The sequence below is a fragment of the Denticeps clupeoides genome, chromosome 19, assembly GCF_900700375.1.
Source record: "Denticeps clupeoides chromosome 19, fDenClu1.1, whole genome shotgun sequence".
NCBI classification, from domain to species: Eukaryota; Metazoa; Chordata; class Actinopteri; order Clupeiformes; family Denticipitidae; genus Denticeps; species Denticeps clupeoides.
In genome coordinates this window covers 955,269-979,532 of record NC_041725.1, presented here as the reverse complement: position 1 = coordinate 979,532, position 24,264 = coordinate 955,269, and the positions used below count along the sequence as shown (strand labels likewise).

The 24,264-nt window shown below is 41.5% G+C and overlaps 1 protein-coding gene across 4 annotated transcripts in view; it reads left to right on the top strand.

Moving 5' to 3' along the window:
• grm5b (glutamate receptor, metabotropic 5b) overlaps nt 1-22,787 on the top strand; it is a 77,327-nt gene extending 54,540 nt beyond the window's left edge. For all 4 annotated transcript variants that reach the window (XM_028962245.1, XM_028962243.1, XM_028962246.1 and 1 more), the window contains exons 4-9: nt 6,365-6,600; nt 6,972-7,218; nt 7,375-7,543; nt 16,004-16,130; nt 17,263-18,202; nt 20,124-22,787. In XM_028962245.1, coding sequence (XP_028818078.1) covers nt 6,365-6,600; nt 6,972-7,218; nt 7,375-7,543; nt 16,004-16,130; nt 17,263-18,202; nt 20,124-21,030 — 2,626 coding nt within the window. In that variant the 3' untranslated portion in view covers nt 21,031-22,787. The remainder of the gene's footprint in view (nt 1-6,364; nt 6,601-6,971; nt 7,219-7,374; nt 7,544-16,003; nt 16,131-17,262; nt 18,203-20,123) is intronic.
• Nucleotides 22,788-24,264: the final 1,477 nt, after the last annotated feature.

Below are 24,264 nucleotides of genomic sequence, written 5' to 3'. Positions count from 1 at the left end.
ATATTGAGTGGTAGTATTGGTTTCTGTCTTATTCCTGGTTAGTTTGACTATAGTTTTAAACAGGAATCCGGGATTATTTTTGTTTTTGTCTATTAACGAGGAGAGATACGTTGATTGAGCCGTGCTAAGAGCCTTCTTATAGTTAAGTAGGCTCTCCTTCCAAGCTATTCGGAATACGTTTAATTTACTTCGACGCCATTTGCGTTATAATTTCCGGGTGGTCTTCTTAAGCGAGCGTGTGTGATCATTATACCAAGGAATGAAATCTCTTACTATCTTCCTTTTGAGGGGAGCAACTATATCCAACATACTACGCAGTGTTAATTCTAGACATTTGGTCACTTGGTCGAGTTCAGCTGGGTCTGACGGTGAGTTTATTAGCGTTGATAAATCTGGTAAGGTATTAATAAACCTCTGTGCCGCACTTGATGTAATTGTCCGTTTGTCTCTATAACGAGGGGGATTGAGTTTGTTGTGTCTGAGACATATTTTAAAAGCGATGAGGAAATGATCTGAGACCATTTCAGATTGCGGAAGAGTAACTATATCTTCTGTATTTAAACCGAAGGTCAGTACAAGATCGAGCATGTGACCATTTACATTTACAGCATTTATCAGATGCCCTTATCCAGAGCGACTTACAATCAGTATTTAGCAATTTAGGGTTAAGTGTCTTGCTCAGGGACACAATGGTAGTAAGTGGGATTCGAACCCGGGTCTTCTGGTTCATAGGCAAGTGTGTTACCCACTAGGCTACTACCACCTTCCTGTTATGTGTTGATTAACTCCAAATGAGTCTAATAAAGACAGGAATGCTGTTCTTAGTGAGTCTTCTAATTTATCACAGTGGATGTTAAAGTCGCCGACAATTAGGGCTTTATCCACAGATACAACTAAATTGGAGACAAAATCTGTAAATTCACTAAGAAACTCAGAATAAGGTCCAGGGGGTGTATAAATAATAATCAATGGAATGAATTTAGGAGGACTAGACTCGTTCAATGCTACAAATTCGTTTTGTTTTAACCAAGTTTCGGTCAGGCACAGTACATCGAACCCCTGATCTGTAATAATTTCATTGACAATGAGCGTTTTAGGTGTAAGGGATCTAACATTTAATAATCCTATTCTTATATCGGGGGTGCTGGTGGTACGTTCAGAAGGAATGATAGTAACGGGTAGTAAGTTGCTGAAACAGACACCCCGTCCAGCCTGTGGAACAGACACAGTGTCAGCATATTTATGAGTTGTATTATTAATGTTTCTTGTAGAATCTCTTGTTTTAATAGAGTGAGGTAAAGACACAGTGTCAATAGTGTACATGATGGGTGGCGACTCTACGCAAATGGCAGACGCTTGGTTTAACCAGTCTGTCTGCTACCTGGTCTCGGCTCTGGCGAGTCAGTTTTGTTTTTTGATTCTAAGACTATGAGCTAAGTTTTTAGACAACTGAGTGGCGCCCGCCCAGTTGGGGTGGATGCCGTCTCGCACAAAAAGACCAGGCTTCCCCCTAAATGTTGGCCAGTTATTAATAAAGAATTAGAAATTAACATCTCCAAAAAATAATATTCGACAATGTACCTATTAAAACAAGAACAGCTTATTTAAATGTACACTTCTAAAAACGTTTATTTTCCTTTTTGTTAATATTGTCACAAAATACATATTTCCAAATTTTAATATCTGTTTGTCTCTACAGTGCACAGAATAGGGGTCAAAATGAAAGACGCACCATAAAAAAAATTATTTTGGTTGTTCACTCAGTTATATGGAATTAGATTGCTTTAAGACAATGAATCATGAAAGCCAGATTAACTTAATGGTGCCTTTGCAGTTTGAAGGTAACTATTTTCTTGCACTGTGTAGACAAACTATTTATTTATTAAAATTTCCTAATTTGTAGTCAATCAAATCCTATAAGTATGACAAAACATATTTGAGTGAACGATTCCTGCACATTTGTTCATAGTAAGAAATAATAACAATGTGTATAAAGAAAAACTTTAATTTTCTTGAATAATAAGCCCATCTTGATTCTCTGCAAAGTGAGCCATTATGAGTTGAACAATGAGGTGGGCTGAATCAATGGCTTCCTCCTTGGAAAGAACTGCCTTAACTTCTGAGTTAGTTGGCCTGGTTTTAAAAAACTCTACAATGCTCCTCCCACACATTTGTTCCTTCACGAGAGTAGGTATCCTCAAGCTTTTGACGTTTATTCTCAACTGAGTCTTCCGTTTCCTCTAAAGGAAAAGCAGGCTGAAACCATACACAACCATATGTGTCGGTTGGTCCTCTTTTAACACCACGGACTGATGACCGGTGTTGTCGGAATCTGGTAGTGCGAATGAGGTTCTAAATTCTTGTCTTGACCTGGGCCAAAAGTGAGCTGTATCCTTCCCCTATAATTGGTCCCTCATGAAGATGGTCTGCAAAGCTATGGGCATATTGACTGACATTTGATTTACAAATTGTAAGACACTGTGCATGTGTTGGGGTTGTCTCAAATTGTTTCATTTCATCTGCAAGCACCCTAACAATTTGTCATCTTGCTGCTTGTGAAGGCCTTTTTCCAGAGGAAATAGCAGACTGAATTTCTGCAGGCATGAGCTGCCAGGGTACTTTGAAGGTGTCAGGCCATGATTTCCTAATATACTGTAGGATGTAGATGGCCTACTGCATTCAAGACTGCTGTAGAGACAGACAAATTAGAAGAGCATGGCAATGGTGAGGGGCACCCATCTGACAAAGAAGGATTCTTTGGATTCACTGAGAAGTTTTCTGACTTTAATAGCTGGTAGAATGCTACTGAGGTCATGTTCTTGAACAAATTGGAGATCATGTTTGGATTCCACTTCCGACTCTCAATCAAAAGATCTGTGATGTTCTCAACATTGGTTGGTAAAGCCCTGAGGATGATTGCCCTCAATTCTTCCACCATTGCTCTAAATTAAGAGAAGGGAATGATGAAGAACTATTACGGACATATCAAAGACTGTGTACTTGGACAATGGATAATAATCCAGAAGGTCATTCTGATTAACACAAGAGTAGGAACCATTTTTTGCTGTCAAGCAGTAAACACCCATGTTATGGATAGTGGAAGTTTGGAAAAGTTCAGTAATGAAATACACTGAAGCTTTCTGTACGACTGTCATCACAATCTTTCCCACAATAATGCCTTCATCAGTTTCCTGAATAACAACATACATGTTTTTTTTGGTAGTTTGTTCCCTTAGCAGTTGCCTCATGAGCAACTGTAGTATTTTCAGGCTGAAAATCATATCCAGCCACAGCTTCCCTAATTACGCCATTGTAGTCACTCACTACAAACTCTGTTGCCTTGTCTGCTAGAGTAGTGGGAGGGAAGAACTCACTGGCATGAAGAAATGCCTGGAGAAGCTGATGTCTTTCTGCAAGAGTAAAGCAAAGATTTTTAAAGTTATGTAATTTTCTTACACACTGTTTGAAATAAACATGCTTGCTTTCAAATGAATAATGAGGTCAGGGTAGTGGCTAAGATAATGATGTTTAGGTCTGAGACAGTGGGCAGGAAAAATGTGTTTCCTAAAATGTAGGTACTCGTCAATCAAAACTCTCAAATACCCCACCTGACCATTGGAAATGGCTGGTGAACAAACAAGTGCAACGATTACCCTTAGCAGTAAAATTTGTTGGCAAACTTCTTTTGTACCAGGTGATTCAATTTTGTCACCAATCAACAATGGCAGCATCCTCAAAAAACACCAGTTTTGTACAGCGTGGCCACCAACCTTCTCACTTCTGGGGTTAATTTCACAAGGTCTGTCTCTGTTTTTGTTACCCTGAAACTTAAACTGACTGATCCTGTGATTTAATTCCAGGTAAGTAAACTGTCTGTCAACTTTTACAAGATGTTGTATACATAAAGTAATGTCATATGACACAACACCTTCAAACAAATCATGTCCAAGGCGTGGGGGCAACCCTGGCTGACAAACATGATAGAAATAGACCTTATTGAATGATGAGTCGAACTTGATGCCTCCACTATGAGGCAAACCCTCAGCACAGTTTTGAACATGATCTTTGTATGACTGCACTGTACGAAATGTGGCCCTGGAAAGTTGATCTTGCTGAAATGTTTTTTTATCTATTTGATAGTATCGGCAGAAGTATGTGCTTCCACTGAAATTCTCCACAAATCCACCTTTGCTATGTGAGCCTAAATTGTCACCAGCGGTCGCCCACAAAATTGCTTTAATATTCATTCCATCAGGAAAACATACACCTGTAGTCTCAAGGTCTTTTAGGTCGTCGACTAAGCACCTCATGATCAATTTTTCACCAAAATACTTGAAGTCTTGTTCTCTACAGAGAAACACCAATTGCATTTGATCAGTGCTTGATCTGTTATATGGACACAGATCTTCCAAAGTAAGGTACATAGCAAGTATTTTATGTTTTTTCTTGCCAGACCCTAAAGGGTTCACAACCTCAAAAGAGTCTTGGTATAAGATCAAGCCTAAGGCAGATTTGTCTATTTTATGCATGTTTGCAGTTACATTTTTACCATCCCACACATGTGCACAGTCATGTCCCTTCAATGGGACATGACTGTGCACATCTCTGTACTGTTCCCTTACAGACTTGCAGTTAAGAAGAGATTCAATTGTTTGTTTAACTGGTATGTACTGTGCAAAACACTCTTTTCCTGCTTCATTCTGTCTTAGACGAATAGGCACCGGCTCAACATAATGAAAACTGTTCTTCGGTGATCTGATCTTAAGGTATGACTGTTACATGTCATAAAAAGATCTTCAGCTTTAAGATCCTCAAGAACCATTTTAATCATTGCCTCTGGAACGTCAAGTGAAACTAACTTTTCCTGAAGTTTGAAAAGCATATGAGACAGGTTGATTTCATGGATTGACTGAATATCTTCAATGATTATCTGAATTACTGAGGCTGGAAGCAATAATTTTGCTTGCAGTTTCAAATAGAACAGAGCAAGATTCCTTAAAAACAATGTATCATCTACATCTGGTTCCTCACAGCTCTCACCTTCATCAGTCTGTGTATCAGATGGAAATTTATCCTCCTGAATCTGTGAGCAGCGGGCTTCAGGTGATTGATTGTCTTTATGTTTTCTAGATAAATGACAGGTAAATGTAGATATAAAAGCAAACGTTATAAAAGGGCATGTGACTCTTCAACCCTCTTTAATGTGCATTTTGATATGAGAAATAAAGTCTGGTAAACTAGAACTTTTGGCACCACACAAATCAACATGACATTCGAATGACTGTGTAGTGCACATTGTGGTTTCTGACTTACATCTTTTATGGTGTCTGTACACGTGAGATTTCAAGCCTGCATGCTTTTTAAACTTTCTGTTACAGTTACGTATGCAGCAATGGAATACACTATTTGAAACATGACTGTGTATTCTCATGTGTTTCACATGCGTCGCAGGGGTAGCACATGCAGAAATGACAGGGAAACATTATGCAAAGGACAGCCAGAGAAATATCGATCACGTCTGCTCCCCTAAAAAAGTCTGAAGAGCTGATCTCCGACGCGTGGAACCCGAGTATCCTACTCCCTGTTTTCAGCCTTTTTTCACCTCGTCGTCCGTCATTCCACTCCTTCCGACCTCGGGTGTGACAATGTCGAACAAATTACTGATTCATTCGAGTCATGCTCAAAAGGTAAACCAAAATGGCAAGAGCATTTTAAAATGAGCACATTCACAGTAATCAGCTGATAATTTGATATGCCCATTTACTATCAACTAGCATGAACTAAACCTGTCTGTACACATGTACCAAGCTTGCCAGTGTAAAATTGAACTGAGGTAAAATGTCACAAGAATATGATCTCTTGTATTTGAAATTTAATGTAACCTAGTCAGTTAAGGAAAGTTTCTGCTAAGCTGCTAACGGCATGTAATTACATTAATTACAACCACTTCACCGAATCTTTACCGCATTATTTTTAGAAATCGATTGTAACAAAAATAAACCGATGAACAGTTTGAAGAAGATGGCAGTTTTAATGTAGTATGGAAGCTGCGCAGGATTTTTTTTTCAGCAAGTGTTTATTAACATGGATTTTAATTTACTGTTTAAAGCATGCACAACAGCAGCGGACTGAAGTCATGACAGTCGGTTGAGCAAATTTTTCAGGGGAGGGGTGCAAAATTCTCTGGGCAGGTAAAGCATTAGAAAAGGGAGGTAACCTTTCCCATTTTGGAATAAGGCAGTAACATAACAAAATGTTGAAAAGTGATTTGCTGTGAATACTTTTTGGATGCACTGTACACACAAAGAGCTTCAGAATTACATTGCCATGTCACTAAGTCTCAACTGTTTTGTGCCTATCACAGTGATGGCTGGGCAGACCGATATGATGTCACAGATGGCTATACACGGGAGGCTACCGGAGGCATCACCATTAAGCTGCAATCGGCAGATGTAAAATGGTTTGATGAACACTACCTAAAGCTTCGTCCTGAAAACAACCAGCGCAACCCCTGGTTTCCAGAGTTCTGGCAGCATCGGTTCCACTGCAGACTGAAGGGGCACCCACAGGAGAGCCCCAAATACAACCGTACTTGCAGCAGTGAGTATACTCTGTATAAAGTTGAACATACAATATGAAAAGTCATGTTTTAAATATGAAATAAGTGGCACATTTAAAAAGATAATAAAATCATAAAAAAAAATTTAAAGATGTATGTAAAGAGGTACAGGCATCCCACGGTACAGTTCATACTATGTTTTTGGGCCATGGGTATGGTTTGATTTCAGGGGGGTGAGAGTGTGGAGGCACAACAGTGTTGTCCCGGATCCGCAGAAGGTTAAATACAAAATACCAATGAATGACCAAAAAAGCTTTTTTTAATAATTTAGACCAGTCTGTGTAAAACCACTGTTTTAATTGAATGTTGATTGTGATGTTTGTGATGTCTGTGATGCTTTTTTGCCTGACAGAGCGTGACTCACTACGGCAACAGTATGCTCAGGATACAAAAATGGGTTTTGTGATAAATGCTATCTACTCCATGGCCTATGGGCTGCACAACATGCAGCAGATACTATGTCCTGGATACACCGGCCTCTGTGATGCAATGCGGCCTGTTGATGGTGCAAAACTTCTTGACTTCCTTATGAAGACAAATTTTACTGGTGTCTCCGGTGAGGGTATCCAGTTTGATGAGAATGGAGATTCACCAGGGCGGTGCGTCTGAACAGTCTACTAAAATTCTATTCATCATATATGCATCAATCCATCCATCTGTTTTTTCATCAAACCATCTGTCCATCCACTGTCTCTTCTGCTTATATATTTATACACTCATCCTCCTGTTCCTGATGGAGGTGCTATTTGCTGCAGGTATGAGATAATGAACTTTAAAAAGATGGGGAAAGATTATTTTGACTACATCAACGTTGGTAGTTGGGACAGCAGTGGCCTGAAGATGGACGATGAAGAAATTTGGACCAATAAAGACTCTGTAATAAAATCCATCTGCAGTGAACCATGTGACAAGGGCCAGATTAAGGTGTGTGTGGCTTTAATTTTTATCTTATTTCTTTCTGTCATTACATGTGTTATACTTGTAAGGACCGGTGTTGGGAAGTTTACTGTGAAAATGTAAACGTAATTTAACTAATTGCATTGGATTACTTTTTGATAACTTTTGTAAATTATGAATTAATATTCTTAACTTTTAACCATTTAAAAGTTTGTAACCTTAAGGTAAAGAAAGAAGAAGATAAACAGAAGTACTAAACATTGACTCCAAACTCTTTTACATCTATTATACATCTATTAACATTGTTATAATTGAACAATTAAATAAAGATAATATAATAACTGCCACCTCAACATCAGACTTCAGGCCTCGTTTTACTGTAAGATCATACAGTATCACAGTCCAGGTCTGTGCACACAGGCATGGGAATCTGAAAAAGAAGCACAGGGACTAAGACTGGCTGTGTGGCAGCGCTTGAACTGTTGCAAAGCAGTGGAGGGGAATGGGGAGCGTGAGCAGCATCACTGTAGTGGAAAGCAGCTGGCTGGAGAATCGTTGGATTGAAGCAGTTGGTACCAGAGAGTCGTGATTTGTCAGAGACAGATGCAGCAGAATTGAGCAAGGGGTGGAACCAGGGGTTGATGACATCAGGAGCAAACAGGAGCAGGCAAGCAGAATGCAAAAGAGTAGTCAAGATCAGTCGGCATGAAGCTAGTCATGATTAGAATTGGCTTGATGTGAATGTGAACATGAACATGTTCAACAATGAGTTCACATTGTCCAACATGGCTGCCACGTCTTTATACACGACAGCAACCGTTTGCACCCCTGCAGGCCTGGTGGAGGGGTGGTGGCTATGACATATGTTGTTATAAACAACAACAACATTTATTTCTTATTTAGCCCATAATCACATATAGTATGTCTCAATGTGCTTTGACAAGCCCTACAGTTGACAGCCCCCACAGTTGACCCTTCTGAACACAAGGAAAAACTCCACACACAAAAAAATGTAGGAGAGAGAAAAAAAGAAAGGAAGAAACCTTGGGAAGGAGTGATACAGAGAGGGACCTCCTTCCAGGGTAGAGTGAGCCTGCAAGTGGTGTCAGTGCAGGGTTTGTGATTGTCCAATAAGAAAAAATGTCCTACAGTTGTAGAGGTGAAGAAGTCCAGAATGTAGTCCAGTGTCATGATGTACATTACTCTGGTCCATTTGAAAATCCGTGAAGCTTTAGTTGTTTTGGTGGTGGCTGTGGTGACCCTCTGGTTGGTTTTATGCTGAGTCATCGTTTAGCAGTTGTCAGGAACCAGGAATTATCTGTTGATCTCTTCACTGGAGTCTGCCAGTAGTCTGTGTGCTTGATTCAGTGTCTCAGAGAAAACAAACCGAAGCAGCGGCAAACAGTGGCATTGTACGACTGATACTGAAATATGTGGTATTAGTGGTATATTAGTGCTACAGTGGCCTGGTACCCTAACTAGGACAACCTAACTAGGGTGAATTTAACACTGTCTGTGTCTAACCAGGTGACTGTGTCATAAACTGGAGTTTATAATTGACACTGTGAACTGAGTGAAGTGAACTGAGTGTCTAGGCGTTTAACAGAAGGCCAGAGAAGACTGTGTCTTGAGTCCCGGACAGTGACTGGCAAGTCGTTTCACAACTGCGGAGCTCTATAGGAGAAGGATCTGCTCCCAGCTGTGACCTTCTGTACTTTGGATACCATTAGTGACCCCGCACCTGTTGATTGAAGGTTGGCTGGCGGGTCGTAAATAACTAAAAGTTCACTCAGGTACTGCATGGCGAGACCATTTAGGGCTTTATAGATCAAAAGTAGGATTTTGTAATCAATCCTAAATTTGATGGGTAACCAGTGTAAAGCTGGGGTGATGTGGTCAAATTTCCCAGTTAAAGTTAGAACTCTGACTGCAGCATTCTGTACTAGCTGGAATTTACTCATGCACCTACTAGAGCATCCAGACAGTAGTGCAATGCAGTAATCTAGCCTTGATGTAATAAAGGCATGGACCAACCTTTCTGCATCGTGTATTGAAATGATATTTCTTGTTTTTGCAATATTTCTAAGGTGAAGGAATGCTATCCTAGTGACATTATCTTCACCTGCATCAATAATAACACCTAGATCCTTTACTTCAATACTTGGTGAGATAGAAAGGCTATCCAGAGTTATGATATAGTCAGCCAGCTTATGTCTGGCTGCTTGAGACCCAATTACGAGAGCTTCCATTTTATCAGGGTTTAACAGAAGAAAGTTGGTGAGCATCCACTGTCTAATCTCCTTCAGACAATTCTCTATTCTGTTCAGCTGCTGCCTCTCATCTGGCATTGCTGACAGATACAGTTGTGTGTCGTCAGCATAGCAATGAAAGCTAATGCCGTGTTTGCGGATGACGTCACCTATAGGTAACATGTAGTAACGGACCTAGGACAGAACCTTGTGGAACACCAAACTCTACTTTATAATGTGAAGATGAAACACCATTGGTGTCCACAAACTGATACTGATCGGTCAGATATGATCTGAACCATACAAGGGCTTATCCCTTAATCCCAACAACATTCTCTAACCTGGCAAGGAGAATAGTGTGATCGATAGTGACAAACGCTGCAGTCAGGTCAAGCAGGAAAAGCAGCAAGATGCAGCCCTGATCAGAGGCCAACAGCAGGTCATTAGCCACTTTAACCAGCGCTGTCTCCGTGCTATGATGAGGTCTAAACCCTGATTGATATACTTCATGGATATTGTTACTCACTAGGTATGCGCTCAGATGCTGGGCTACGACTTTTTCTAAAAAAATTTATATGAACGGAAGGTTGGATATCGGTCTATAATTTGAAAGCTGACTGTGATCAAGATCAGGCTGCGATCAGATCAGATTTTTGTTCTTCTTCTAATCTTGTCTCTATTCATAACTATTTTAGTATTAAAGAAATTCATCTTCGCTACTATGATAATATTGAGTGGTAGTATCCGTTTCTGTCTTATTCCTAGTTATCTTGGCTATAGTGTTAAACAGAAATCTGGGATTATTTTTGTTTTTGTCTATTAAAAAGCCTTTAATAGACATTTAAGAGCCTTCTTATAGTTAAGGAGGCTCTCCTTCCATGCTATTCGGAATACGTTTAATTTAAATTTACATTCTAATTTCCAGGTAGTCTTCTTAAGCGAGCACATGTGATCCTCATACCAAGTTATTATTTTTTTATCTTTTACTATCTTCCTTTTGAGGGGAGCGACATTATCTAACATACTATGCAATGTTAATTCTAGACATTTGGTCGCTTGGTCGAGTTCAGCGGGGTCTGACGGTGAGTTGATCAGTCTGACAACTGCTTAACAAGGACATACCATGAAACAAACCAGAGGGTCACCACAGCCACCACCACCGTTACAACTACAGCTATAGGGATCTTCAAATGGACCAGTAACATCATTATGGACATGTAATCTAGACCATGACACTGACTACATCCTGGACATCTCCAACCCTACAACTGTAGGACTTATTATTATATCATCAACCCTGCACTGACACCATTTACAGGCTCACTCTACCCTGGAAGGGGGTCCCTCTCTTTATCACTCCTTCCCAAGGTTTCTTCCTTTCTTTTTTTCTCTCTCCTAGAGTTTTTTGTGTGTGGAGTTTTTCCTTGTGTGCAGAAGGGTTAAGTGTGGGGGGTGTCAACTGTAGGGCCTGTCAAAGCCCATTGAGACATACTGCATGTGATTTTGGGCTATATAAGAAATAAATGTTGTTGTTGTTGTTGTGTTGATATATCTGGTAGCATATTTATAAACCTCTGCGCTGTACTTGATGTAATTGTCTGTATGTCTCTATAATGAAGGGAGTTGAGTTTATTGTGTCTGAGACATAGGCAAGCGATGAGGAAATGATCTGAGATAATTTCAGATTGCAGAAGGTCTAGGGGGGGCGGAGTTGTCGGAGCGTCAGGCCAGCGTGCTGTGGGAGTACCAGGGAAAGGGGCGTGGTTACGACTTTCTTGGCCGCGCTCGGCGAGATGTCGATTGATGGACATGGCCAGCGTGATTATACTGTCAAGCGTGGTTCCCCAATCGCGATTCACCATCTCGTCTTTCACCGCCTCCCGAAGGCCTTGGTAGAACATGGTGGTGAGAGCGGCGTCAGTCCACTCACTGTCGCTCGCCAGGGTTCAGAATTCAATCGCGTAATCACTTACGCTCCGATTTTCCTGCCGTAGCGACATGAGTCGCAGTGATGCCACAGTGATGTCGTTCTACCAGCGGCGTTACCCACTCCAGCACGCGACCGCCATTTCGTCATCGGGGAGGTGGGTGGCTTGGAGCCGAAGAAGCAGACGGCACTGGGTTATAAAACCGCGACATTTCTTGGGGTTACCATCGTAAAGCGGTGGCGGTGCGAGGCCCACAATGACAGACGTACGTGGGAGTGGCATGGGAGCCACAGCCGCAGGAGTGGAGACTGGAGGACCGGGACCACCAGATTGAGACTGCAGCGAGTGGACTTGCGCCGACAGATCAGCAAGCGTGGAGCTAATCTGAATGAGCGCGCGCTGCTGCTGCAGCTGCATGTCGCATTGGTCCTGGATCGTGGCGTGCTGCAGCTGCAGGGACGCGATCAGCTGGTCCAGTGTCTCCTGCATGGAACCTATGTCTGCTGCATCAGGAGATTGCCCGCTCTTACTGTCACAAAGGGAATTCGGTGACGCACTTGCAGGCATACTATGTGTGGGGGGACAAGCCGTCATACCGGGAGAGAACACTGGACGAGCTGGGGGGAGGACCGGAGGCGCTTGGCCGTCGAGGGAGAGACTGCGGGAACGAGGACGGAAGACAGCGGGTTTCAGGATGGTCCGGGAGCGTGGATTGGACGGGAGGACGCACTGGTTGGGAGGAAGGCAGGGGAGCGTGGATTCACGTCTTAACCGAAGGATCAGGCAGGCTCAGGGACAGGCAGAGGTCGTGGCCAGGAAGTTCGTGGTTTCAAGGGTGTCAGGCAATTCTCGAAGTCGGGGGCAGGCGAAGGTCGTATTTCGTGGAGCGAAGTACCTTGGGCGAGCTAGCGTCTCTGGTGAGTAATCTCATTCAAAGAGCGGGCGTGTCTCCTCGCCGCCCGCTTCCATTTCCTCTTTTGGGTCGTTGTCTCCCAGGCTGGTCCGGCGTCCTCTGCCGGGCTGGAGGCGCGTTGGCCATGACAATATCTGCAACCAGGAGGACTAGAATTGTTTAATGCTACAAATTCATTTTGTTTTAACCAAGTTTCGGTCAGGTACAGTATATCAAATTTCATTAACAATGAGCGTTTTAGGTGTGAGAGATCTAACATTTAATAATCCTATTGTTATATCGGAGGTGCTGTTGGTACGTTCAGAGGGAATGATAGTAATGGGTAATAAATTGCTGAAACAGACACCCCGCCCAGCCCTGGGAACAGACACAGTATCAGCATATTGTTTCTTTTAGAATCTCTTGTTTGAATAGAGCGAGGTAAAGACACAGTGTCAATATTGTAAAGGTGAAATTTCCACAGGAGTTCGACAAGCTGTACATATCACACACTACACCGGGGATTAGTGAGGGTGCCATAACTTATGTTTTTGGTGAATTTAGGTGATTCTTAATTCCGAGGTAATTCAGGAAGTCCTTGGAAGTAATACCAGCTCACGCCAAACACACCAAATAGTGCAGCAAACAATGAGTGGATATTGCACTGATACAGTATGTAGCAGAAGGTCAATGGTAAGTAAAAATAAAATAATGAGTTACAGTGTAGATATTCCAATGAAATGGATTGTGCAATGATCAGTAAAGCGGTGACAGATTGCAGGGTAGCAATGAGAGATGAACAGACAACAATAGTGACCATTCAGATGGTTGGTACTGTATGTGTGTGAGTATCTCGGTCTAGGACATGCTTTGGTGGCTCTTCCCTGATTTTTGATATTGAAACAGGCTGTTGTATTGATTGTGATGAGTCACTTTAAGACTTCAACTTCAAGACTTTTTATTGTCATTGTACAGTCGCCTGGAAAATGAAATTAGCTGGCAAGACCACAAAGATGCAAGAAAATAAGAAAAAGAAAAACTATATAAAAACAGTACATACACAGTATATAGGTACAAGAGACATGGGGTGCGGGGGGTCAATAGCAGCAGTGAAATTACTGTATGGAGGACACACACACTCACACATTGAGAGTTCTGACTGCCCATGGGTAGAAGCTATTCTTTAGTTTGTTGGTTTTGCACCTGATGGATCTGAACCTTTTGGGATGATGGTGTTAAAATCTGAGTTAGACTAGATGAAGAGCATCCTTACTGAAGTCCTTGGATTCTCTAGGTGATGCAGAGCAGAGTGGAGGGCAATGAAAATTGCATACACAGTGGATGCCTTATAGGCAAACTGGTGGGAGTCAAAGCTGGGGTTTGTAGTCCCTAAGGCCACTGATGGTGGTGGATTTGGGGACTGGGACTATTGTTCCAATTTTCAGGCAGTGATGAACACTGGCTTGTGAGGTTGAAAAGTCTGGTGAACACAGGAGACAGCTGGTCGGCACAGACTTTGTGCACACTCCCAGGTATTCCGTCAGGGCCAGCAGCTTTCCTCTGATTTACTGCTCTGAACACATTGTGGCCTGGTGTTCTTGGAGGGTGAGTGTGTGTGGGCTGAGCTCAGAGGAGGCTATTGGCAGGGTGGTTTGTATGATAGGGGTGTCTACATTTCTCTCAAAACGGGCAAAGAAGTGATTTAGTTCCTCTGCTAATGAGATGTCCATGTTTTCCGTATTTGTGGCCAAAATATGTAAATATATAATATTTAATATAATAAAATATATAATGGCCAAATATAATCAAAACAGTTGTTTAGCCTTACCAGGGTTTGTCGTTCAACAGTAATATTTTTTAAATTAAAGACTTTTTTGTGATTATTTAGTAGAATATTGTATTTTGAAAGCACTGGGCATTTCAAGTTGTTATAAGTAGTTTGTATGTTTCACTTTGAAATTAAACATTTCACTATTAGTAATTTGTATGCGACTTTTCATTAATATACAAGCAAGTGTCCTTTATCATATCGCAATCGCATATCGCAATATTGATCTCAGTAATTGCAATATGTCTTTTTCCCCAAATCGTGCAGCCCTAGTGTTGAAACCTTCACCTCTGCTTTTTCCAGCTGTAGCCTGCTTTCCAGCTGTCGCTACGGTGCGGCATGCTAGCTGCATGAGCATTGGTCAGGAAGATGCTGGGAAGTGGTGGTTTGAAAGGCTGCTTCTTTAGCCTGGCTAGGAGGACGTCTGGGATGGCAGGAAGGTGGGGTAACATGGGAGATCGTCTTAGCAAGAGGGGCAGGCAAACTCAAGATCAATGGCAGGTAAAGGTTGTGGTTACAAGGCAAAATCCATCAGGCAAACGTTGCAAGAAAAGGGGCAGGCAAAGCTCGAGGTCAGGGACAGGCAAAGGTCTTGGTTACAAGTTATAATCAGTCGGTCATGGGTAAGGAAGGCTAGCATCTCTGGGAATAAATTCAACAAAGAGCGGGCAGCATCCCCTCTGGGTCACCTGGCTTTTATACTCAGCGCTGCCCACTCTCACTTCCATTTACGGGTCGCTGTCTCCCTGGCTGGTCTGGCGCTCTCTGGTGGGCTGGACGTGTTTTATCCGTGACAGACTGTTATGTTGTATAATTACAGATGGCTATAGTTTAGTTTGGCTTTGCAGTAGTTTGTAAAATAACACACTAACAGAGCAAAAAAACACAAAAAGGAGCACTTTTTGTGCTTGGAGCACTGCCACCTTGAATTCCTAGGGATCACGGATCATCGACTGTAGGGCTTTGTGATGTTACCAAAATGCTTCAATGTTTTTTTGTTTTTTTGTCACATGACAATGCATCACAGTGCAAAAAGGCTTAACAAAAACACTAAATAATTTAACTTTGAAGCTCTATATGGCAATAATTTTATTTAATTATATTTATTGGGAGTGTGTTTCTTTCTTTATTTGATATCTCTTTACTTCATAATGACGGACACTGACTGGAAAAAAAAACACTGTTGCCTGTCCCTTTACTTTAATGGCAGACACTGAATTTAACCCTCTAGCAGACAGTCTAGTTCAAACACCCTAATAGACAGTTTCCATGTCAGGACCAGCGACTCAGATTCAACTAACAATATTTTAATAGGCACTGAGCACTGATTGGTTGACACAAATACCACTCCCATGATAGCTCCTACACCACCATACCACCACGGTATGCAAGGTTTGTATTCAATTTTAAACTGTAACCAAAAATGTAATCATTATGGTTTTTTTCAATATGTAATTGTAATTCAGTTATATAACACAGTTACATTTGTAACTCCCCAACACTGGCAAGCACATTTACAGTATGATGTGTGGGATGTAATAGCTGTTTGTGAGAATTTGGGTGTATGTGAGAATTTTAAGTTCATTTCAGGTAATTCGCAAAGGTGAGGTGAGCTGTTGCTGGACCTGCACTCCCTGTAAGGAAAATGAGTTTGTGTATGATGAGTACACATGCAGAGCCTGCCAGCTGGGCTCCTGGCCTACTGATAACCTGATGGGTGAGTACAAACAAACAGACTCAAGCCTTCTAGTGCTGTCTCAACCTCAACAAAATACTGAGAGGTGAATATCATTGAATCTGTTGTTACAATAGCACAATATATTAGACAGAATGTGTCATACAAGAAAAATGTAAAGGCTGACTGGTGTTTTACTTTTACTAATAGGGTGATGAATGCAACAGAGTTCAGTCTGTAATGAGGATCTGAAAAGGGTGTATTTTCATTAAAATGCATTTCATGGTTTAATTGCTGAGAAGAACAACAATTGCAGTATGCAGCATATCTGCGTTACTGTAGTGTTATCACTGTGTTATCACTGTTTATCATCATTATTGTCATGTCCGTGGGCTGGTGGGGGAAGGAAGTGCAGAAACGGGACATCCAGGGTGGGCGGCGGTAACCACAGGGCTCCGGCACTGCTGCTGCAGGTGGTGCTTCCTCCCACCAGAGGACCCGGACCCTTGGTCCCTCCAACCTGCACACAAGAACTAGGGTTGAACCTACAGGGTACATGCATGCCCTGTCTCTGCTGTCCCTTCTGATGCTTCCTGCATCACTCCCTGCACCGTGCAGGGAGGCGGTCCCAGACCCTCCGCTGACCACTTACCGTGCCGCAGATGCCTTCTGAGAATGTGCAGGCCCTGCCCCTGCACGTCCCTGCTGGTGCCTCCAGCTCTCATACAACCTTGCATGCTCGGAGGCAGTACTGGAACGCCCAGTGACTGCTTAGCCACCTGCAGGGCTGTGCCATCAGGCGACATGCAGCCTCTGCTGGGCCCTTCTTCCTGCCCGTCCACACTAAACCCTCATGCCACCCAGGAGGTTCTGTGGTGCTCAGCATCTCTGGAGGCATACCCAGGCCCCCTCCTTACCGGCTACTGGATCCAGCACAGTTGCTTGCCCACCCACCCCCTTCCTCAAGAGGAGCCCCCAACCCACACTGCACAACACCTTCTTTTAAAGCCAGACCATTATGTACTCTTGTTTCACACCACACACTCATCCGGAAAAAATATTATTTACTGTATTGTTTATTTTAGGCATTACATATATCCCTAAATTAAATACTATAGCTGTTGTTTCCTTTGAAAATAATGCCACAATAAAAATGCACAATATCTCCCTGCAGGTTGTGACCCCATTCCTGTGGAATTCCTGCACTGGGGTGACCCAGAGTCTATTGCAGCTGTGGTCTTCTCCTGCCTAGGATTGATGGCCACCTTCTTTGTCATGGCAATTTTTGTCGTGTATCGTGACACGCCAGTGGTGAAATCATCCAGTCGTGAACTTTGCTACATTATTCTAGTGGGCATTTGCCTGGGCTACCTTTCCACATTTGTCCTGATCGCCAAGCCCCATGCCATCCACTGCTACCTGCAGCGGCTTGGAATTGGTCTATCCCCAGCCATGAGCTACTCTGCCCTGGTGACCAAGACCAATCGTATTGCACGAATCCTGGCTGGTAGCAAGAAAAAGATCTGCACACGAAAGCCACGTTTCATGAGTGCCTGTGCACAGCTGGTTATTGCCTTCATCCTCATCCTACTGCAATTGGCTATCATTGTGACACTCTTCATCATGGAGCCACCCTCTGTTATCCATGATTATCCATCCATTCATGAGGTCAACCTCATCTGTAAAACCACTAACTTAGGTGTGGTGGCACCACTGGGCTACAATGGCCTGCTTATCATGAGCTGTACCTTCTATGCCTTTAAAACACGCAATGTCCCTGCCAACTTTAATGAGGCCAAGTATATTGCCTTCACCATGTACACTACCTGCGTCATTTGGCTAGCATTTGTGCCCATCTACTTTGGCTCTAACTACAAGATCATCACAATGTGCTTCTCTGTTAGCCTCAGTGCCACGGTGGCACTAGGCTGCATGTTTGTGCCAAAGGTGTATATCATCATTGCCAAGCCTGAGAGGAATGTCCGCAGTGCATTCACTACATCCACAGTGGTGCGCATGCACGTCGGTGATGGTAAAAGCTCATCGGCCGCCAGCCGTTCCAGCAGCCTCATGAACCTATGGAAGCGACGAGGATCATCTGGGGAAACACTCAGGTGAGAGTGGTGATACAAAATGTGGTAGTGTGGTAGTGGCATTGTAATAGAAAGAGTCTAATGAAGGTATACTCAGGTTCTTCTGAGGTGTGCTTGGTTTTATAGATATGGTTATCAGGTTTGTAGGTAGTTTTTATTTATATAACACAATCAGTAATGAGTCCCAGTACTGCTGCTATTTAAATGGTTTAAATGCCTGCTAAACATGTACAAACATATGTGTGCTCCAAAATGGGAAGAATTTCAAACCAACAGATGTCCAAACCAACAAATTCTACCTAAATATAACACAACTCCAACACAAAGCACATAAATCAGCAAAAAACTCTGTAGGAGTATGTCCAAGAAATCTGACACTATTGTTTATGATAAAGGTCCCCTATTATGGAAACTTCACTTTATGAGATTTTATTTAACGTGTGAAGCATTGCAGTTGCAGTGACTGAATGTAAAAAATAGCACAAATATATTTTTCTAGTTTGGTCACGCGAGACTCTGAAGAACCAGTGGGTTAATTTGATCTTTTTCTAGGAAACAGAAACACAATTCATGCACTAAACATTGTGCTTGGTGTTGACATAATTTCCACAAATGCTCACTCACGTCTACAGTCTCCTCCTCATCCCACCTCTCACCTCCTCATTTGCATGTAAGATACATACACCAAAATGGCAAGTCCCAAACAAGTCACAAGACTTGTTTGGGACTTGTTTGACTGGCTAAAAGTGGCTGTAGTTCTGCATTCTGTAATTCAGAAAGAGACTTCAAAAAACAAAAAAAAAGTTCTATTGGCTCTGACGACTCACATGAGGTATCAGTCATCCAAAATGACCAATGCTTGCCCAGTAATTCCTGTGTGTAAAAAACAGGATACACACAAGAAGCAGGGCTCTTTCGGTTGATTTTTATTGCATTGTTTTTTGGTTTTATGTTGTATTGTGAGTGAATCTGCTCCAGCTATAACATTCTTAGAATTTTCTTATTGAAAGTGTAACTATTACAGTGCTAGGTATTTCAGGTATAATATGATGTTACTACATTAGTATTACATAATTATAAATTACATTATTATAATATTAATCATAATTAACCAAATCAAATTGGGGAAAACATGCATTTATTTAGTTTAGGATCTTACTAAATCAAATATGGTGTTAAAATGTGCACAAATGGATAGACTGGAAAAATATATAGTAATGGAAAAATATCTAGCCTGACAAGATATGTTTAATATCTTGTAATATGATGTAATATGGATTGCTTGAGGTTTTTTCACTCAGGAAGGCAGCCGGATTAACCTCTCACTACACCAGAGAAAGAGAGAATGTCATGTCCCTGTCTAGGGGTTGGGAAACATGACAACGAAGGAGAGGGATGTACCAGGCCAAAGTGAAATATTGTGCATTTATTTACAGTGAGAAGTGAACAACAAACCAAAACATAGAGTGCTGTAAATAACAACAACAACTGACAGCGAGAACAACACACACACAAAAGGAGAGACTATGTACAGTTTACACAAAAAACCACAACTAACCCCAAACCACAACACTGACCATGTAACACAGGCTTTTCTTTAGCTTTTCTCCAACACTCCCAAACTTTCCTCCCTATCCTCCTCCGGCTCCACAACAAGGTCCCCCGTCTGGTGGCTGGAGTTGTCCTTTAATGCTCCTGATGAGTTTATTGATATACTGATGATGAGGAAATAGGTAGGCGGAACCATTAATTCCCTAACTCCACCCAGCAAACAGCCTAAAAGGGAAACACACACACACCAAACACAGAGCACCCAAACCACTCAATGGCCCAAAGGACGTATTAAAGATGCAGATATAGAGATTAGAGTGAAAAGAAAGAATGGAAGTTGAACACAACAATCATGGAATTTAATTCTCATTTTCCCATTTTCTTTCTGCAGCTCCAATGGGAAATCAGTGACTTGGGCCCAGACTGAACATAGTAATACACGCAGCAACCATCTGTGGCAGCGCCTGTCATTCCACATGAAGAAGAAGGAGAACAATCAGACGGCCATCATCAAGCCCTTCTCTAAAATGGCAGAGGGACGCTATTGCGGAGCAACTGACACCGCGCCAGATACCTCAAGCAAGTTGCTGTATGAAGTCACTGAGTCAGAGGAGTATTACCCACCAACCTATCGGCCACAGACACCACCACCCATCAGCACTGTGACCCAGCAAGCACTACGCAGCACAAAGACCCTTTTCATGTCCCCAGAAGCAGCCTCAGGGTCCAGTGGACCTGCACCCATCTCAGTAACTAGCACAGACCCCACTGTTGCCACCAGCAGCTCTTCACAGGGATCTCTGATGGAGCAGATCAGTTGTGTAGTTAATCGTTTCACCGCTAATATCTCAGAGCTTAACAGCATGATGCTGTCATCAACCTCCCCATCCATTGGGGCTGCTTCATCAGCTTATCTTCTGCCCCGGGAGATAACCACCTATGCCGACATCCCTCCCATTCCACCAGTTGAGTCAACCGTGGTCAGCCATTCATCCTCCAGGGCTCATGGGCTTCAAACCTCACCAATGCCCAGGGCAAAAGGGCTGGTGGTTTCATCAAGCCCAGCAGTGGAGTCCCCTCAGACAGGTGGCAGTGGGGATTTAGAAGGAAGGGCTGGAGAGGTCGATGAGCTCCTAGTCCTCACACCTCCATCACCATTCCGAGATGATGTGAGAGGAATGATGTCAGGGAGCAATTCACCCACACCAGAGCCTACCCTCACTATGACACTGCCAGGCTCGCCACACTTTGGCTGCCTGGCTCTCAGACACTACAGCCAGAGCTCGTCCTCCTTATGAAAGACAGATAAACAGTGGGATGGGAGGGAAGTGATGAATATATGGCTCATAGGAAACAATCAGCAGTTAAGTTAAGGGTCAGATGTTTTAAACTTCTGGTTGAACAATTTAGTTAAAAAGGCTGGAACAAAGGATTTCTTACTTTCTGAATCTGAACTTTCCACTTCTAGCTGTTGAATCGGATCATGTCTGTCATGTATCGTGTTCCAGATGTCACCTTCTGATAAAGATTACCAGTAAAGATGAATCTGAAGCTATGTAGGAATCCAGCTAAATATAATACCTGTGACAAACCTCAAACAGAGAATACAATAGAAACCTTTTTATTTCAGCTTGGCTGGTTTATTGCTGTAGTTGCCTTAAAATAGTGTTGTGTGAATTGGGAAAAATGGAGATACACAATTACACACACATTTTAATTTAAGTCCTGCTGTGTACCTGCTTTTTGTCTCCAGATTCAATGCACCAAAAGGGCTTGAAGTTTACTGTGCTTCAGTGTGAGTGTTTTCATTGTGTGAGTGTTTTTGTGTGTGTGTGTGTGTGTGTGTGTGTGTGTGTGTGTGTGTGCTTGTTTAAGATTGAGAATGTGTCTTTGCATTAACTATATAGCATTTTCTTTCTGATGATGATGGGGATGATAGTTTTCCATGGGACTACCACAGCAGGATCAATTTTAATTGTACCTCTGTGTGATTGTGTTGGCCAGGGCAGGTCAGTTCCCTGAGAGAACCTAAAACATCAATTGTAATCCAGTCTGCTACCCAGGCACATGGTCCTTAATTGGAGAACATGCTTTTCTGCTAAATGCAGAGTTGTGTGTTGGGTTGTGTGTCACACATCAAAATTGGTACAGAGGAATGTTAAATCCAGAGTTATAAAATCACTTTTAATGTCCTTTCTGTGAATTAAAAGAAAGGTAATCGTTTTTGTGTTAATTTTTCTTAGTTCTTCTTGCTATGAAGGGCTATTGATGCAGGTAGATATGTTTGGAAGTACTCTACTGACAATGAATTACATTGCAGTGGATTCAATACTATCCTTTCACCAAGATGCCAGTTAAAACTATATTTATATTAGTCATTGAAATTTATTATGTAAATAAGAGGGGCATGCTAAGATCAGTTTCAATAATAAAGTTAATAAATTCAACCCTGAATTCCAGCAGTAAATTTCAATTGTGGTTTTATATATAACTGTGTTTACTTGAATGTGAGGCATTTCAAATGTTTAGTGATGAAAAATGTGACAAAATATATTATAGATATTAATAGATTATGTCAGTGGGATAGGGTTCATTTATCCATTAACAAACCCCAGTGTATTATTTTACTTATTCTTTGGCTATGAACCAGAAGATCACAATGTCACAGGTTCAAACTGTACTTACTTCCATTGTTTCCCTGAGCAAGACCCTGAGTGTCCTTGTAACTACTCATTGCTGACTGTGACATTTAGCTATATATTATTACAAGACCAAAATACCAAAAGACCACACACACACAATTAGCTTAATACTGACGATGGTGGATATGTTTAATAATACAACTAGTTTTGGCTACATAGCTGCAAACTTTCACAATGAAAATTGCATGCTGGGGCAATATGATAGATGAAAAATATAATTTCCTTAAAATCATGCAGAGAGCAAATGGTAATACGCTATAGAAAGAAGGCAGTGGATAGTACTATAAACCTTATAAACCATCATTACATTTTACATTTACATTTACAGCATTTATCAGACGCCCTTATCCAGAGCGACTTACAATCAGTAGTTACAGGGACAGTCTCCCTGGAGCAACTTAGGGTTAAGTGTCTTGCTCAGGGACACAATGGTAGTAAATGGGATTTGAACCTGGGTCTCCTGGTTCACAGGCGAGTGTGTTACCCACTAGGCTACTACCACCCAACTGAATATGATCAAAGTAAGGGATTTCAGACACCAATGAAGGTGGACAATTATCAGGAAGTGTAGTGAGGGGCTGATTTTAGACACTACATTTGGAGATGAGTAATTTGTATTATTAAAAATGTCCTTTAAATGTTATGCACCAATGTAAAGCAATATTTTTAAATCCCTTTATAAAGCACAGAATAGGGTGCTTTGCTGAGTTTGCAGCTTCAGGTTTTGAGAAGAAATTACTCTCAAACCTTCTAGGACCAATCATTTCATCAAGCATGGCTTGCATTCAAAGCAAATAGGAGGGAGATTGCTCTTCGAGGACAAAAAGAGTCCTGCCTTGCATACTGCTTTTGAATATTTTGGATGCAGATGTACAGCTCAATGGAAATTAAAGTGGAAATTAAATTTCAATTTGAAAAAATATCAGTGGGAGGAAAATAAATGTATAAGTTGTGTTATTACCAAGCCAGCAAAGGATTTCAAAGGACTTCAAAAAAAGTATTTTTCACATTCTTGAATTGTGACCTACATCTGAAATTTTTATATTTCTGGAATACGTAGTTATGGCTTTGTAACCTTGCTCAAGAAATTTTTTGTAACCTTGCTCAAAAATATTTGGTAATACTTTATTTGGGTCTGTTTCAATGATGTCTTCCAGCAATCTTTTCCAGTTGATTTTGAACTTTTTACAATGGTTAGTTAAATTGATGGTTTAATTAATTCTTAGTAAAAATGAAGAACGAAAACAGGACAAGAACCAGGGCATCACAAAACCTTCTAAAAGCCTTTAAAATTCAAATCATCATTGGTGTTTGTTTTACATGTAAATTTGAATTGATATTTAATTAGAATTATTAATTATTACAATATTACTTAATGAACTGATCAAAACCATAATAGAATATCATAAATTGGCCAATTAAAAAAATATGCATGAATCAAAGGATATTATTGATGAAAGTGAAGGAATTCACCTGAAATAATTTAGTTTAATTATTTTCTTATGTAAAATGACACACTGCTTAGAGCAAATCAATCTCATATTTCAATAATACTGAATCATGGTCTCAGTCCTTTTAAATGGGTCCAGCTCTATACTGAGGCAAGAGGAGGCAATGACCCCTTAAACAAATGTCCGCCCCCTTAAATCAAATTTTATGAGAATATAAAATATTATCTATACACTGAATATGCAGAAAGTTCATTACAGTAGCTGAAAAATCCACTGGAAAAGGCACAAATTAGATGACAGGTTTCCCCTTTTGTTTGCTCCTTCCCTCTGTGCTCTGGTTTTGTGCAGATCTCCACTCACCCTCACCCCAGCTAAACAT